Below are 18,546 nucleotides of genomic sequence, written 5' to 3'. Positions count from 1 at the left end.
TACATAACCCACAAATCCAACTAACCCACCATCCAAACCGATCCTGCTACCTTCACTCAACCATAAAAGCTCCATGGTCAAGCTTGAGAACCCGATTTAGACCAAGCCCCATTCCAGAGCACTCAATCAACTGGGAGAGAGAAAGATCAAAGAGAGGGAGAGCAAGAATCAGCAAATACCTAGAGCTTAAAGTGGTTGTTCATGGAGGGGTCTGGGTGGAAGGAAGAGAGAGTCTGTGTGAAGAGAAAGGAAGAAGAAGAACATGTTTGGGGAAGAACTTGATATTCCGAAAATTCTCAAATGAAAAAAATGTTTTAAACATTTAATAAATGAAACTCTTACTGCATCAAGAAAACTAATTTAATTAGAATGAAAAGTTATAAAAAAAAAAATGAAAAGTAAAAAAAAAAAAATTAATTAGATTAATGTTTTTTTAATTTTTTTTTAATTTTCTGACTTGGCTTTTTTAAAAATTAATTTTTATTAATTTAAATCTGACGTGGCATTTAAAAATGCCAAATAATTTTTATAATAATATTTTAATGGCCACATCAATGCCACGTCAGCAAGCAGGGCGTTTCATCTACCACGTAAGAATTTTCTGTTAGTGGGTTGATGGTAGAGACCAAAATAAAATTGATTTTCTGTTTTTAGGGACTATAATAGTAGCAAAATCAAAATAAGGACCAAAATGAGAATCGGTCCAAAATGTAAAGACCAAAAAGTATATTTTCGCCAAAAATATATTGTGGATGAAGCAATAATTACCAATATACCCTATGATTTTTTGTTTTTGTTTGTTTTTGGGGGGTGTTACATACAGATTAAAAACATTTTGAAAGTGCTTTGTAACCTAAAAATAAAAACAAGACAGTTCACTTCACAGTAATTAGTTACATACAACAGACTTGATATAGCTTCCCCAAAGAACCCAGAAAGCGCGGCAAAAATGAGCACCTTCTGATGCGATTTTTGGTCACAGCACCTCAGCTACAATTCACATTAGGTGCTTCTACAATTGGTTGTTCTTGGTGATGTTATCCAAATACTGCTTCACACAAGTTTGGCTCGTCTCAAATACGAATGGCATTCCTCGTATCTGCATATTTAATTTTCATGACAAATCGTCTCAAATTTCAATATATAGTTCATTAATTTATTATCCAATGGCATTCCCGTTGTGGCCATATGAAAATGTAATGAAATCTTATAGGTAAGGCATAATTTGTACTAGGATACCCCTACAATAATAGATCCAGTGATTTAAACACAACAGCACTATAAAAATAGAAGATTAGCCACAGGCTGCTAGAGAACATTGTCTGCTGTTATGGGTCTAAATTTTGTACCCAAAATATAGGCATTGCGAAAATTTCTTCATGATATCATACGAACCTAATGGGCCAGATGATGAGAACAGAGTATATGTGGAAATAAGTGCAAGAAACTAAGAATATTAGAGTCACAATCCCAAATGTACCTACTACCCAATTAGGTGCGGGATTCTGAACAGAGAATTTTGATCATGTACAAGAAAGAATGTAGAGAGATGAATTGATAAACAAGATAGTCTTATTCAGCAAAAAAAAGAATTGATAAACAAGATAAAGGAGAGAGAGAGAGAGAGAGAGAAATATTAATGACGCCTAATAAAGGGTCAGGTTTTACAGAAGACTCAAGATCCTAAGCAGTAATTAAATAAAAATAGCAATTTTAGAATGTTACCCTAGGTAACAGATCAGAATTCGCCTAATTAAATGATGAAACAGAATCACCACCAAGACTGGGCGGTGCTAAACATGAAAGATACTAAACCCCGTTTGGGAGGAGAGAAAGGAGGAAGGGAAAGAAATGAAATGAAAAGAATTATGGACAAAATTTAACTACAAAATTAGTTATAGCCAAAGGCTACAACCTTAAACAATAAAATAAAAATTACTACATATTTTGAAATCTAACCGTTGAATTACATGTTCTTTACGTTCTGAATACACATATCAAATTTTGTGTCAATCAGATATTTTTTACTGAATGATCTATGAGCTTATATTTTATACATAATTTTAAACTACAAAAATTTGCAATTTAAACAATTTATTGATAACATAGCTATTGATTTTTAATTTTTTAGAAATTTTACAAGTATGGAAGATATAAGAAAAAAATAAATCCAATGGTGTGGATTTGTCAAAATTCACCTCCAATAAAAAAAATTAAGGCTGTAGCTTAAAGCAACAACTAATTTTGTGGCAAAACTTTGTCCAAGAATTATTTTGGTATATTTCTTCCATCCTCTTGTTTGGGGGTTGAAGTTGGAGGGAATGGAATGTGTAGGAGAGAACACTCATTCCTCAATTTTCCTTCAAAACCTCAAATTTTCATTCTTTCCAAAATTGGGAGGAATTAGAGGGAAGGAAAGAAAGTAAATTAATGAAATTTTCACTAAAACTCCCAAAATACCTCTACACATTTAACCTTTTAAAAAAAGGGTATTAAAATGATTCATTTTCATTCCTTCTAATGTTACTTCTAAAAAGGGTACTTGCATTCTAATCATTTCCATTCTTTTATTTTAAAATATCCAAATAAAATTACTTAATTCCATTTCATTACTTAAATAAAATCCATTTTTTCCCCTTTTTTTATGATTTATTCATTTCATTTCATTCCATTCCTTTATAAACTTCCAAATGAAGGTAAGGCAAGCATTGCAAAGTTGGAGAGGCAAGGTTTTCCAAGAAATCCACAATAGAACTTATAATACCATTTTATTATATTCATGTTTAAGAAGCTATAGGAACATACCTCAATCAAACAGCTAGAAATAAGGCTTAGACTCTGACCAGGGCCTACTTCCTTGTTGTTCACTGAAATTGAACACTTGCCAAGATTTTTCAGACAGAACGATCCACGTTTGTCCATCTCTATAATAGCCTAACATACAAGGAAAAGAGGAAAGTTTTCACTTCAAAAGTTTAAGTCAAAGAAGAATAACTACCCTCTGGTGGGTTAGCAAAGAGGGTGTCAAGAGAATCTAAATGTGTCCTGGCTGAGATCAGTGGCATCCCTGATAAAGATAAAATGTTCATGTTTCTTAACTAAAACACACATACAGACACAAAAACACACAAAACAAATTAAACAAACAAGTAGACTTTAGTAAATAAAAAAGAAACCTGCTTTTATATATAAGAAAATCATGCAAATAACATAGACAAATCACAAATTATCAATATTTTACTTGGCAGAAGAAAATCTCTACCCTCAACGACAGGTGCTGTGGCCATTATGTGAACCATGGTACTTAATTTTACTGCTATTTTCTTTGGTCAAATGGCAATACTAGGCTACGAAAAGTGGTGCACTTCATATTATTCATATGACTAGAAATAGTTTATTCCTAAAAGTTTTAACATAATCCTATCCTCCTAATCCTCGAGAATCATGTCTTTTCCTGCTTTTTCTACCCCCATACTTTTTGACCTACTATTTTACTTTCTTCACCATCAGCTTAAAGCAAATTTACTCGTTTGGAGTAGCATATTCATTGGCCCTTGTTGCACATCTTACCCCCAAATGTTGCCACTTGAACCTTCTTAAGAATGCATTCAGTTCCTGTTTAGACTTTACAAAAGGATGGTGTTAAAACAATATAAAAGAAAAGTGATGCAGTAAGAGTGAAGACAATTTTATTTCAATTTAGTATTATTTAATTTTGGAGGTCAATTGTATTTTATTTTAGGTCTTTTTTTTTTTTTTTGATAAATTTATTTTAGGTCTTATTAGTTAATTAGATTATTAGTTTTTTATTTAATTTCCTATGGTCTATGGTATTTTTGTAACTCAAGAATTAGGCTTTCTTAAGTCAATTAGAATTTTTAGTTTAGCCCTAGTCGTCTAGATAAGCACTCTATTGTACTCCAATGAAGATGGTTAGACAGTTTGCTTGAATAATAAAAATTATTGTTGGAGTTTTTTAATTCCTAGGTTTTGTTTCTTTTTGTTTGGTGCTAATTCTGAGCAAGCCTAGGTTCTGATTTTTGGGTTATTTATATTTTATGTACTTTAATTTCCACGTTGCATAAGTTTTGTCTTTGTCATGCATCACTAGCATTGCTAATAAAATGGTATTATCAGCAAATAGAAGATGAGAAATTATCATACTGGAGTTAGATCCATCCCCAACCTTGAAGCCTAAAATGAAACCTCCTCCTCAGTTTTCAACATTCTACTCAACGGCTCCATAAGATAATTAGCAATGATAAAAGTGGATCTCCTTGCCGTAAATCCCCAGAGGTATTAAAGAAACCTAAGGGTGGGCTATTCACTAGCCCTAGAAGTGTACAATTAATACGCAAGAGTATATCCATAGTCTCCAATTATCAACAAGCCCATTCTACCTAGCAAATAAACTAAAACTTCCCAATTAAAATGATCATAAGCCTTTTCAATATCAAACTTGCAGATCATTCTTGGGACACAGGACATTGACTATCCAAACATTCATTTGCAATTAGTACAAAATCTAGAATCTACCTCCAGCCCACAAATGTGTTTAGGGACCCAGATACTAATTTATTCAGCAACAACTTTGCTAATATCTTACAAATGCTTCCAACCAAACTAATAGGCCTTAAATCTCTTATATTTATAGCATTAGCTTTCTTAGGGATTAATACAATAAAAGAGGCATCAAGAGATTTTTCAAACTTTCATAAAACTCCTTAAGCAAAGCCATCACATTCACATGGCATTCCACCACTTGCCAACAATGTTGAAAAAAGGTCACAGTAAAACCATTTGGTCCAGGGGCTTTATCTTTCCTCAATTCCTTTAGAGCTTGTACTACCTTATCCTTTTCAAATTCCGTTTCCATCAAACTGTTATCTTCCTCATCTATGGATGAAAACACCAGCCCATCCACACATGGTCTCTTCTTTGTTTCTTTGTAAAGGGAGCCATAGAAATTGATAATATTGCTAACCTCTTAAGTCCTCTTCATACACCATTCCATCCAACTCCAATGCCCAATATGATTAGATCACCTATGAGAATTCGCCAAACTGTGAAAAAAATCTGGTTTTGCTATCTCCTTCCTTTGGCCAAGAAATTTCTTCCAAGGTTGACAATTTCTCCACTTCAGATTTCAACTCCTCCCTTCAATTTCTCTCTTCCGAAGTCAGTCCATTTTGTCCCTCTTTCTCATCCATGCACAATATTTCATTAAGCAATCTCCTTTTATTCACACCCACGTCCCTAGACCTGCACTTCTTCCAAGTTTTCAAATCTTCTTTTAGAGTTTTAAATCTTCTGGCCAGCCAGTGACTAGGAAGCCCATGAAAGTCACATCGATTCCACTAAAACATTGTCAACAAATCATTCTACTTCTTCAACCATATATTTCAGATTTAAATACACATTCTCCCTGCAGTATACCTCCCACCACTACAAAATGGAACTATGATCAAAACTAGTTGTGGCATCAATCTTTGAGTAACATCCATTAAATGTTCTTCCACTCTGCAGATACTAAAGCACGATCTATTTGTGACACGGATGGTTAGCCACTGTTATTTGGCCACAAACCCCATTGAGAGGTAAATCTATAAGATTTAAATTCATAATGAAATCTGAACTCTCCAGTATTACGAACTAAGGGTTTGTTTGGTAGCAGAATTTAAATACAGTTTTCTGTTTTCAAACACAGAAAATTGGGACTAGTTTTGGGGTGAAAAATCATGCCAAACAAGATGGAGTTGTGTTTTAGTTTGAGAACACACATTTTGGAATATGGTACCAGCGTGTCTTATGTGGTTAGTATGGAAGGAACGCAATGCCCAAACTTTTGAGTACATTGAGAGACCTATTGATCTGTTGATGATTCGCTAGCTAGGAAATTATTTGAGTGGTCTCGTATTTGGAGTCTCACACATTGTATTTCCTTGTCTGATTTCATTATTTCTGTTAGATTTTCCTTTTGATTTGAATATATTTTTTCATTGCTGTGAGTTTACAATTGTAAACACATTGCACTTTTGCTATCAATAAAACTTTTATTACCTATCAAAAAAAACATACACACATTTTGTAAACAATTTTACAAAACACCTAGCAAACAAAAACTAAAATACAAAACATTTTTCACTTATCAAACAGGCCCTAAATCTATCACACCCTAACCTTTTGCTAGGGAATCTAATACATTAAAATCCACAGCTATGCACCAGGCAACCTCGCATCTCTACCTCACATCTCTCTGCTCCTCCCATAACATGTTGGGATCACTATCATTTGGGACAAAAACCCCACTGCAAGTCCATAAGAAGCCAGCTTCACTATTTTTTAGCAAACATAATGAAGAAAATACATGTAACAGAGAGTATGGCTTTGGATAGAATAGAATGAAGGAAAAGAATACAAGTGGCCAACCCCAAAAAGTTGGGACTAAGGCTTTATTGTTGTTGTAATAAAGAAAATCTATCTGATTTTGAATCAACTTTCTCCACAATCCTTCAATTCCACACCAGAATGGTACCACTAGCTGTATGAACTGCATTGATGAGTGATGAGCACCCAATCTACATACGGAATCCACCACAGGTTCCTAACTAATGATGCTGTTATTCATATCATCAATTTAGGTCTCCTGCAAGCATGCCACATCACACTTCCATTCCTTCAACATGTTCCTCACCATTGTCCATTTCTGTGGGTTGTTCAAACCCCTAACTTTCCAGGTAAGTAGGCATAATCTCATTATTGATGATATGTCAGTAGCCCTATCACTGACTCCCCCTCACCTACTATTTACTGATCTTCCATCATAATTCACTGCACATATCAAAATCTTAAGCTCCCTAGTACTCTGTGAGATGTAGGACAAATTACGGATTTGCCTACGTTTAGTTGTGGTGGGTTTAGCCGTTTAGGGTAAGGAAAAAGAAGAATTAGAGAGAAGTTAGGGCTGTTTAGGGGCTGTGTGAACAGTAACCTTAGAAAGAAAGGAGGAGAAAGAAACAACTAAGGCCAACGTGCCAATTGCTCAAAACACCCAATTTTATTAATCAACTCATTTTATTTACTTTGAATACATTGAGTACAATATACATAAAGACTCTTATTTGCACTAGTAGTAATAGGATTCCTATTAGTATTAGGACTGCTAATAAAAGCTAACTTGGACACAAAGTAAATAAACCTAAGATACTTAGAATACCATAGAAGCAGACAGCGCAATATAGACTTGTGGAGGGCTGTCCCACATTGTGTGTTATGGTGTCTTTGGCGGGAAAGGAACACTAGATGCTTTGAGGGAACGGAACGGTCAATTCTTGAGATTAAATCTCTCTTCCTCCACTCTTTGTTTGCTTGGTGTTCTGTTTTTTCTTGTTCTAATCTTTTTATTATGCTTGATCATTGTAATTTTCAATCTTGATGTAATCCTTTCCATATACACTCCCGGTGTACATGGGACTTTTGATTAATGATATTTCGTTATTCATAAAATATAAAAAAATTTATAAAAAAAAAAAAAAAAAAAAAAAAAAAAAAAAAAAAAAAAATACCTTAAAAGATTCTAGACTCAACTAAATTACCAAAATGCCCTCAATTTGCAGGAATTGCGGAAATTACAGATTTGCCCCTCAATATAAAACTGACTATAACTAATAAAATAAAAACCCAACTTAAAAATTGTTTTAACCCTAAAAGACTCATAATTAGACCATTAAAAGGGCACGACTTTCACTTCAATTGGACTTCACACGAGGACCCAATAAAATAATTATTGAATAGACAGATTTGCAAAGTAATAGCATATTAATCTTCCATGACTCCATCACTGTGAGACTAAGTTTGCTGCATGTTTGTTACCAACCCCTGCTGATTTCCTCCTTGTCTTTCCTAATGGCAATCAGCAAGGGAACAGATGCCATGACTGTAATGGGAAGACCCAGGTACTTACTAAAGCTCCTTACTTTTTTCTCAAAACCCACTCCGAAGCATCAATCTCCCCAACAACTAGGTTGATTTCCTCACTTGTATCTGGATCAATTCAATCAAGCGGTTCACAAACTATTGGGCTTAAATTATCCCTAATATCACTCTCACAGGAAGTCACCTCGTATCTCACTGGCAAAGGCTAAGTTGTATCCAATACTTTTATATCAATATCCAGTACATAGGTTGAACCACTCACAAACAAAATTTCCATCCTGAAAAGAAATCTAAGTTTGATGACAGACCCAACAATTCTATGGAACTCCAAGGAAGTGCAAACCCCCCTGGCAAGCTGTGTCTCGGCTCAGTCCTGTACCAAATCCAGTTATACAACAGGTGACCCAAGCCTCATGTCTCCAATGAGATAGCATGGTTACCCTGCCAAAACTCCTTTGCTAAAGTCGCATCAATGTCCCTTACTACAGTTGGCACTACCAAATGTCATGATATCGCCTCCTTAACTCCAACCACCTCCAACTGCTTTGTTCCCAATGAACACTTCCTTAACATTCAAGATTCCATCTGATCCATTCAAACCATCTTCTTATTCAACTCTACCATTTGTTTCGATCCGATTGCCCCTTAAAGGGTTAAGTCAGATTCTGCCTCAACTGTATCAATAGAGTTTTTGCCTTTTGGCTTGGAGCCTATTGGATTATCTCCCGCCCCATTCAATTGCATTTGAGTTGCCATATCAATATAAGAAGCATTACAAAATGGTAATGTAATTTGACCCAACAGGCCACAAGCTTTTTATTCTGGTTGGCCACAAAAGCCATGCAAGTACCCTCCTTATCTATCACTACCTGCAATGGTTTAGGCTTTGAAATAAGCCAGCCTAGGACACCTCACTGTCCTCAGATAAGGTGAGAAAGGTGGGATTTGAATCAGTTTATGCCAGCTTGCTGCATTTAACCTGGTCTAATATTTAGTGACATGTATGCTTTTGGCATTTATTTCCCTTTTATAAGTCTTACCTAGACAACTCTAGGAATAAACACAATATATAACCACAGAAACAGATCAAGAGCAGAAAATATGAGTAAAATCAGCACTTTGACAGTTAAGGAGAGAAAGATCAAAGCAAAAATGCCATTACTATAACTGAACAAAGTGACCACAGAAAAGCTCACCTGCCGTCGAGATATTTTATTAGCACGCCCTTCCCTTCCCAAGTCAATGTCGACAATGATGTCTTCAGTTGCTCTACCAAGTAAAACCTACAGAAACAAATGATGTAACATTGATAGCATTGTCACATGTATGCTTACCTAACAATGATTTGCACGATTTGCACCATGCATTTCCATTGGTTAGCCTGATTTATAACACATCAAGACCTACATCACTTTAGGAATTAAGTCCAAAAAACTCCTTACTTATTTATTTATATTGTAAGTTCACATTTAAGACAAACAAGAAAAATTTATCAGCTTGATTCTTTTCAAGATATATTTCATGTTTATCATCAGAAAATCCACACTGATTACTTAGGCAATATAGATGAGAGTTAAATCCCAACTCATAGTTCTTGCCACAAAATTCATTTGTCTGGACATGGTTTCTGGGTGCAGAACCCACTGCAGCAATAAAGCATATCATGCAGAATTATACCATTTTTTAACTGATAATGTTTTTAGATTTTCAAGGTAAAATTTTGATCAAAAAATTACTGTAATAGTATTTACAAAATTATGTGGTAAAATTTAGAAGATTTATTCAGAAATTGCTTCTTAAAAAGGAAACACCAGAAAGAGAGGTCTGCCAAAACAGAATATAAAGCCAACCCAGTATAGGTTGGGGAAGGATTTGTAGCATTGAAATACCTCAGGTTTTTTAATATAATGCTTTGAATGGCGACCATACAAAACGGCAAATGCTCCATGAGATGCAATGGCTCTTTGCATATAAGAATGAGCACCCTGCTCCAGCCGTATGATTGCCCTCTTAGTTTCCTCATTCTGATATCTTAAAACTATATATAGAGAACAAAATATAATCAAATGCTATATCATATTATATCATATCATGCCTACGTATGATATAAGCACAAAAAATAAAGATGTCAATTCTCTCAGCATTAAAATAAAATAAAAAGTTTATTTTTTGGGATTGGGGGAGGGTGGGGAAGAGGGGGGGGGGTGAGAGAGAGGGAGGGAGGGAGCATTGCATTACAGATGTAATGCATAGCTCCAGTAAACAAAGTTTGATCTCAAAGATATAGTCTTGCAGATGAAAAATCAAATATATTATTAAAGAAAACAAGAATACCTCCTAGACAGGCAAATTTACACATACAATGAGAGAGAAGTACTGTAAACATAGAAGTTGTAATCATGTAGTCAGCATATTTTGATGACATTGAAGACAGATCTCAAAATAGCAATTCATAAGTAAACCAAAAAAATGTGAATGTATACTGAAATACAGAGCACACATTGTCTGTCTATGGAAAATTAATTAAAAATCAAATTCTGAAATAACCCAATTCATGAACAGGAATCCACATTATCTATGTTATATATACGTGAATTCCCCATAACATCAATCAACTTGGGAAGCAAGCGTAGTATACATCTAAGTAAAAGGTAGATTACAATAAAATTCCCAGCCATTAAATTTCTTTAAAAAAAGAAGAAACACAATGTAAGAAGAAGAAACACAATGTAAAGGTATACCGGTGGCAAGAGGATTGCCAAACTACAAGTGCAAACCATCCCAGTGAATAGGCAGACAAGTAATGAATCATTATATAAATTCTTGCTAGACTGAAAAATACCTTCCTCATTAGAAAATAGATCCTGGTCCTCCGGATCCAAGTCCATATCAAGTATCTGCAAGGGGAAAAAGATCAATGAAAACTGTAACAATCTAGTTAAATATGAGAAACAAAATATCCACCAATGAACTCTAAGGCTAGTAATTAGCATTTACCATTGCCTCAATATCTGAATAATGAGGTACATCATCATCACTCTCAACAGGTGCCTCTTCCTGATCTGATGTCGTAGGTTTTACTACAGGTTCTGACATAACAATATCTACAGATGCTACTTCTGCATGTGTTGATTGATAATCTTGAATCATAGCTGGTACATCTAGTTCCAGTTTAATGCCACTAGCATTTGTCTGGGTACAGCCTTTAAAGCTATCACAAACAAGAGCTGGCTTCTTTATAAATGAATCCATTTGGTTATGACTGAGATGTTTTACTGGTGAAACTCCTTTAGTTTCTTCCTTCAAAGCATCAGTGCTCAGACTAGCTGAATTAAGTTGATCTGTACCACCATAAGCAATACCTACACCCTTAGACGCCACAAGTGGGGAATCACTATTCGGTAACTCAAACTTAACCCCAGAGCCACCAATTGGATGGTTCACACTGGGTTCAGGCAACACATGTGGGCCTATGTTCTTAGAAGACACATGACACTCTCCAAGGTTTTTTCCTTCTCTCTTCATCAGAACGCCTCTTTCTCGAGCTCTTTGATTAACTAAGATATCATTAATAGTTGAAGAATTTGGATTATTAGCTTCTTGAAATTTATTTTGTGATACAAAGGAAACAGACGATGGGGAAAATTGTTTTGGTGGGATAAAATCATCATTGCATGGAATATCTGGATCCTCAGTGTTCAATGTACAGCAAATAACTTCTTTGTCACACAGATCAGGAAACTGAGGATTTGAATGTGATAAAGATGATAGCATTTGGGTCCCTGAAACATGAGCTATACAGCCATCATCGTAGTGAGGCCCCCTGTTCTCCTCTAACTCTCCAGAACATGCAATAGGTGGTTTCTTGATATCTGTATCTAGAGCTACTGATGTCTCTGGTTCAGTTATACTGGGTATGTGATTTTGACATACATCATTCTGGGAATTCGACAAAAGTGAACTAAGGCCATCATAGTAAGATTTATCAATAGCTTCTTTTCCATCACCCATGGCCAAGAGTTCTTCCTCATTTGTAAAATTCAAGAGAGAATTAGACAGTTCTGCCAAATATCCTTCTGCACTAGCAGTTGGACTTCTCAAACCATCACAAGGCATTTCACTTCCCAACTTGAAATCTGAGTGAACATCATACCCTGATGTTGTTGCATTCTTACCAAAATCATCATCAAGAAGTTCAAACCTATCTCCAGTGTGCAGATCTTTTTCTCCAAGGCCAACATCAGGCATAGATGATGCTGCAAGGCCCTCAACTGGTCCCCATATAGACATTTCATGAAGTGGAGATGAAAATTCCAAGTTGTGAAATGATGCACCACACTCTGACATAGGTGAACTGAACACCTGATTACCTTCAAATTCCGAGCAGATATGTCCTGGATCATTATTAATTTGATCAAATGTAGATGAAGGTTCCAAACCTAAATCATCAGCTTCCAACATGCTGTGTGCCAGCAATTGTTTTGGTTGAACGTATTCCTCAAACACAGAGCCATTCACAGTAAAAGGTAGATTTTCTTCAAAAGGATGAGGAATTTCGTTGTGTATGTTATCTTGCTCAATATAAAAATCTTCTTCACCTGGTAGCTGGAGTCCTGGATGAAAGTCATGGCCATTAGCAGCAGTATCAGCAGTAGCAGCGCCACCATCCATCAGATTTTGTGGAAAAACATGATGCATAATATCCATATTCGACCCTTCAAGTCCGCAATGATTTGGCATGGTATCACCAGGCATGCAATCTCCAGGTAAAGGCTCATTTCCATTTGCAATGTAATTGCAATCACCAGGTGCAACAAAAAAACTTAGATCCATGGAATTAAGTGGATCATTGCATAATCTTTTGAGCAGAGCATAGTAATAACTACGGACACTGTCAGCCTTTCTCTTCCCACAAACCGATTTGTTTTCTTTTGAGTTGCCAAATCTATTCAATTTTGATGGAAGAGTTGAACCAGAACGCTCAATCGCAATCATGTGAGGGGAAGCTTCTGCAGAAATAACTGGATCATAAAGGAGAGAATGCCACCGATCTTGCAGTTCTCGAACAGTAAATCTTCGAGAAAATTGCACTGCACCTTTAGCAAGTGATTCCAAAGAAGCACCAGCCTACAAACAGGAGGAAAAAAAATAAATAAATAAATAATCATACTATGCCAAAAATCTATATGCTTTAGTCAATACACAGGTTCACAGCTGCAATCCCCCTTAGAAAAAGATTTACTAATGTGTACAAATATTGGAATGCTCCGATTAATAAACAACTGGAGCATTTGCTAACACCCATCTTTATGTGACCATTTTTACCATATCACAGTAGATACAGATTAAAAGGTAGTAAGCAATCAAAACCTGCAATGGCAATGCCACATGAAAGATAACATTTGAATCGTTGCTAGTTAAGCTATCTGCTTTTTCCTATTAGGTGCAATAATTCCAAATAATGGGATGCTCATGCATAAACTTCCCGGCAGGCATCAACTGCCATTTGAACTACAACATTGTAGTCAACAATTTCATGTTCGTTTTATGCATGTGTATGTACATATGTATTATTTACGAACATATGTATGAATATACTTGATGTGGTGTACTAGGAAGGAACACAATATTCATACTTTTGAAGGTGGATAAATTGAAGGATCAGCTTCTAGCCTACTTTGTTGGCACTTTGTTTGATTGGTCTTGGGTTTGGGGACTCACATCTACTTAATCACTCCTGATGTTTGTAGATTATCTTCTTTCTTGTGCATAGCTTTTGTTTCTTTTCTTTTCTTTTTCTTTTTTTATTTGTTGTATTTTTTGGCTGCTTTATGTTTTTCTTACATAAAGTAGACCTTCTTTAATAAAAACTTTTTCTTACCTATCAATATATATATATATATATATATAGGGAAATGTTAACAAGCACTAACCAGTGCTTGTTAAGGTGCAAAAAAGACCCCAAAAAAAAAAATGTCAGAAAAAAGTAAAAAAAGACACCAAGCGGTACATATAAAGCTGAAAAAATGAGAAAAGGCTGTAAAAAAGACAAAAATTTCAAAAAAGTTGTTAACGAGCACCACATATATATATATATATATATATACAACCTAGTTTTTTACATTTCCCCTAAGCACATCCATGATCACTCTCTACATGGTTCTTTTCTAATGATGATGATAACAATATTTAGTAATAAAACAAAAGGAAAACTATTTGCTCAATGAGCATTTCACAAGTGATTTCCTTGTCATTCACACTTTCTTAATATTTTATAAGAAACTAAATGAAGACAATCCTAGATAGTATACGGTTGATAATTTCAATCCGTCCCAACAGGCTATTTTGGTTGGCATGTAAGTAGTAAGTCATAAGCGTGATGCAATCTGTACTCTCCAAACAAGCCCAGGCATCCCAATTAGCTTAGCTGGTAGAGTCACTTCACTTGTGTCGAATAAGAGATTTGAGATTTGGCCTGCCTACACCAAAAACCAATTGGTATCTTGGCTTGATGATAAAGAGCAATTGTCATGGAACAAATGCCATATGTTGAAATTCTATGGTATCTATAAAAGCCTTAAGCCATCCCAAGCTAAAGCTGAAACCCCATCAATTTGATGGGATCGTACAAATACTAGACTGTTTCCATCAACTTTGAAGAAGACGGAAGTGAGACCATGAGAGACATAGAAGTCTAGGAGGATATTCATTATATAAGTGCTGTGTTTCTCAGTGACAGGTTCGTAAGGTGGAAGCTAATTGCTTGCTTTTTTATGGACATTAACTGCACTATAATTATAGATGAAATAGAATCCAATGAACAAAAGGGGTTTAATTGGAAACTTATTGCACAGACACCCGTAAAATCTATCTTGCTTGAAACCCAAACAAAGACCAAGGACAGGTTTGACTTGGAAAAGTTAGTTTAAACAGATTTTAGTTTCAATTTTACTTTTCTAATAGCCTACCCATGTCCCAGCCCCCTCCCTCTTTCCTCATCCCAAAACTAAAATTTTTTTGATTGGTAAATAGAAAAACATGACACAATTGCTTAGGATCGAATACAGATCACCCACATGAAAAGCAGAAATACTCGACATCATATTACAACTTGGATATTTATCTCCCCCCCCACCTTTTATTTCCAGGGAGATCCTATAAAAAGCTTGTATTACCACATTTGAAAGTGCAAAACATTGTGCTCCCCTCCACGGAGATTGTATCAGACATTTGGGAACCTGATTAAAAAAAAAAATTGCAACACAACTAATTGCTTAGTTGAAAAGCACTATTGATCCTCCACTGTTTTGAAATGAAGAATTCCATGTCTCAATTAATAAAACAGAAATATCAGCTTCATTCATCAATACCAGAGTAACTAAGCAATGATTCAATTACAAAGAGAGCAGCACCATCTATTAGCATAAGCACGTGCTTTCATGACTGTCTGCCAATTAATCCAGAACCAATAAAATTATTTCATCCACTCTCATCTTTTCCTTTTCTCCTTGATCAACAACCGTATAAATTTGAAGAATCGAGATGCTTTACGAATATTCCTCCAGGCTCACACACTAAACATATTTAGAGGTCTTAATGAACCACATCACAAATTTTCCATTTTAAACACAGTACAATAAAGATTTTCAAGTTGTCAAATCTTTTAGTGAAGCCCAAAAACAAACCTATGCCATGTGATGTGTGATGCAAATATCTAGAGCATTTTGTGACAGGCAGTTAACATTAGATAATTTTACTCATTAAAATGCCAACAGAGGGTCCCAGAGATACTAAAAAATTGGACAGCCTCTTGTATCAAATATGCTTGTGAATCTCAAGCAAATATATACACAAAATTTTAACATGGATGATTCACAAGCACATGACACCATCTCAAAGAACTAGATTTCAGGGATTTGATATTTTCAACACCCTATGACTACAGGAACTTCCAAAGGTAACAGCTGGGTCCATTTTCGCAGATCATCAGCAAATGTCTAAGGTTTATGGTTTGGTTAAACATAATACTCAATATATTTCTCAGGCTTCAAAAACATAATCATCACACATGGAAACTTAAATTGATGGAGACATTCAATATTGACACTTCAAATATAATACTGATTAATTTCTAAATATGCACCCTGACAATTCGAATTCTTAGTTTTTAAACCAAAAGTGTCTGAAATCTTCCAATGGCAAGTGTTAAAAGTATCCAATGTGGTATACAAGCAAGCCCAAAATTCCTCAGTTTCAAACAATTCAATTCATGCTTCAACACAATAAACCCAATATTTCAAATCCCATAATACACACAATGCCTATTATATAAAAAAAAATTACCAACTCATCAAAAAAAAAAAAAAAATTAGACTGCTACACTCTACCTAATAACTCCAAAAAAAATTAAATAAAAGAGAACCAGAAAAATCATGTAAATAAAAAAGAGACAGAAACTTCAACTGTTATCCAAGAACAAAAAAGAAATTCAAACACAAGTACATAGTTCATTCCACAACTAGGAGCACAACGCAAAAAGCCAATCTTTATAAAAGCTTGAAAAATAAAAGAACGTGAATGGTGGGTTATAGAAACTTTTACCTCAACAGCGTTCTTAAGCAAAAGGTCATCTTCAGGGTTCCATGTAGACACCGGAGCAAGAGCTCCCATCTTTAAAACCTCTCTCTTTCTCTCTCTAGAAGCAAGCGAGCTTGTTTATTTGAGAGAGTAGTTGGCTATGGAGGTAAAAGCCTTGTAGAGAGGGAATGGAAAAAAATAAAAAATTAAAATTAAAAAAAGTGGAAGGGTTTAAGAGAAAGTGAAAAAACCTAAAGAGAAAGGTGGGTGGGGTTTTGAAACGTGGACAAATTTGTTATTCGGTGGTCTCAGGTTACCGACTAGTTCATGGAATTTCTGTGAAATTGAGGTTAGGCGGTGACACGTGTAACAGTCCTTGTTTGCGTATCTCAGTATATCCTTTTATAGTTGTTTATGCGACTTCGGTCGCCGCGGCCCTTCCTGCCTACTCGGGTTGACTGTATCTGAATGATTTATTGCATAATTTTTGCCACAATTATTTGTCACAATTATTTTATTATTGGTCGCTTTTATATGAATTTATTATTTTTTATTTTGCCACTCATAATTTTTCATATAGATAATTGTGGCTTAGTTTGTGATGATATTGTATGTGTTTATTTGTGGGTTTCAGTTAGTTTAACTAGTAAAATCTCTGATGATTGTATAAGAGATCTGGAGTTCAATTTTTACCTACATCAAAAACTAATTGGTGTCTGTGGGCCCGAGAGGTCTGCAACCCAGCCCAAACTCTACCTGGGCCCAGAACCCGTGCCGAAGGGGTATCCTGCCGAGGACGAATGGTCAATGGCCGACGTGGCGAAGGGAATGGCTGAGGACTTACCCTGTCCTCGGTATTCCGGAGTTGTAATAGAAGGACCCACACTGCGGTGTAGGCAACCCCCAAACAGCTCCCCTCCAGGGGATGTGAACGAAATGGGGCCCATAGGGAAGCAGGGTGTGAAAGTTGGACTAAAGAAAACGCGTCCTTTCTTCAGTAAATGCACCTGCCAATACCCAGAGATGGTTGAAAAGAAAAGACGTTTGGACAGTGTGAACCTTGATCCATGCAACTAATAGAAAGTTAGATGGGATGGCTGACGGGACGGACACAGAGATAAGCTCCCGCCTGACCTACAAGTGGAGGGTCAGGATCAACCAGGCCGGACTATATAATAAAAAGGAAGGTGCGCCAAAAGGGGGGGCTGGGAAAAATAGCCAAGAAATGAGAGCCTCCCAGCCCACCTCCATGAGAAGTACTCTAGGGGTGACGATCATTTAACCTTGTATGAACCCCCTGAAAAACCCACCGCCTATCGATCAAGGCCTAGCCTTTCAAACCCACGCTCTACAAATGATATTGTTAGGGCCGTTTTACGTGCGAACCCGACACTGTTACGGTCCGCCACGAATCGTGACCCTACAATTGGCGCCGTCTGTGGGAAAGGCTTGCGTGTTGGCGCAGGTGGTAGGTTGAAACACTTCCTCTGTTATTTCTAACCGTTGGTTATAGAGTTCAAGTATAAAATCTCACTAGGGGCTACGTTTCTTGACGAGGGGCTTAGCTGAAGAGCTAACTCCCCTAAAAGCTAAAACTCCTCGTACGGAACAAACTAGGCGCTTGGTAACGTTAACCGTATAGATAAACTCAAGGGGCTCGGCTGAAGAGCTAGCTCCCCTAGAGCTAAAGGCAAGCCAAGGCCCCATACAAAGAGAAAACTAGGTTTTGGACAGAACCAAGGCATTGCATAGTTCTCGGACTCAAGCCTGTGGGAAAACCAACAACCTGGATGTGGAAAACTAGGTTTTGGACAGAACCAAGGCATTGCATAGTTCTCGGACTCAAGCCTGTGGGAAAACCAACTACCTGGATGTGGAAAACTAGGTTTTGGACAGAACCAAGGCATTGCATAGTCCTCGGACTCAAGCCTGTGGGAAAACCAACTACCTGGATGTGGAAAACTAGGTTTTGGACAGAACCAAGGCATTGCATAGTCCTCGGACTCAAGCCTGTGGGAAAACCAACTACCTGGA

At 36.2% G+C, this 18,546-nt stretch overlaps 1 protein-coding gene across 4 annotated transcripts; it reads right to left on the bottom strand.

Moving 5' to 3' along the window:
• Positions 1–714: 714 nt before the first annotated feature.
• LOC115962255 lies at positions 715–16,687 on the bottom strand. Of its 4 annotated transcripts, XM_031081159.1 has the most exons (8): positions 16,537–16,621; positions 15,071–15,173; positions 10,933–13,062; positions 10,778–10,832; positions 9,825–9,973; positions 9,132–9,218; positions 2,806–2,934; positions 715–1,099 (listed from the first exon to the last, which is right to left on the bottom strand). In XM_031081159.1, exons 3-8 carry the CDS (start codon positions 12,928–12,930, stop codon positions 1,013–1,015), a joined length of 2,505 nt encoding a protein of 834 aa, XP_030937019.1. In that variant the 5' UTR covers positions 12,931–13,062; positions 15,071–15,173; positions 16,537–16,621; the 3' UTR covers positions 715–1,012. The 4 variants fall into 4 exon arrangements, with proteins under 4 accessions (XP_030937019.1, XP_030937018.1, XP_030937020.1 ...); XM_031081158.1 differs by lacking the exon at positions 15,071–15,173 and having other exon boundaries at positions 16,537–16,687; XM_031081160.1 differs by lacking the exons at positions 715–1,099; positions 2,806–2,934; positions 15,071–15,173 and having other exon boundaries at positions 9,137–9,316; positions 16,537–16,687.
• Between the last annotated feature and the right edge of the window lie 1,859 nt (positions 16,688–18,546).

Source organism: Quercus lobata, chromosome 9 (assembly GCF_001633185.2).
Source record: "Quercus lobata isolate SW786 chromosome 9, ValleyOak3.0 Primary Assembly, whole genome shotgun sequence".
NCBI lineage: Eukaryota > Viridiplantae > Streptophyta > Magnoliopsida > Fagales > Fagaceae > Quercus > Quercus lobata.
This window is presented reverse-complemented; position numbering and strand designations above follow the sequence as displayed.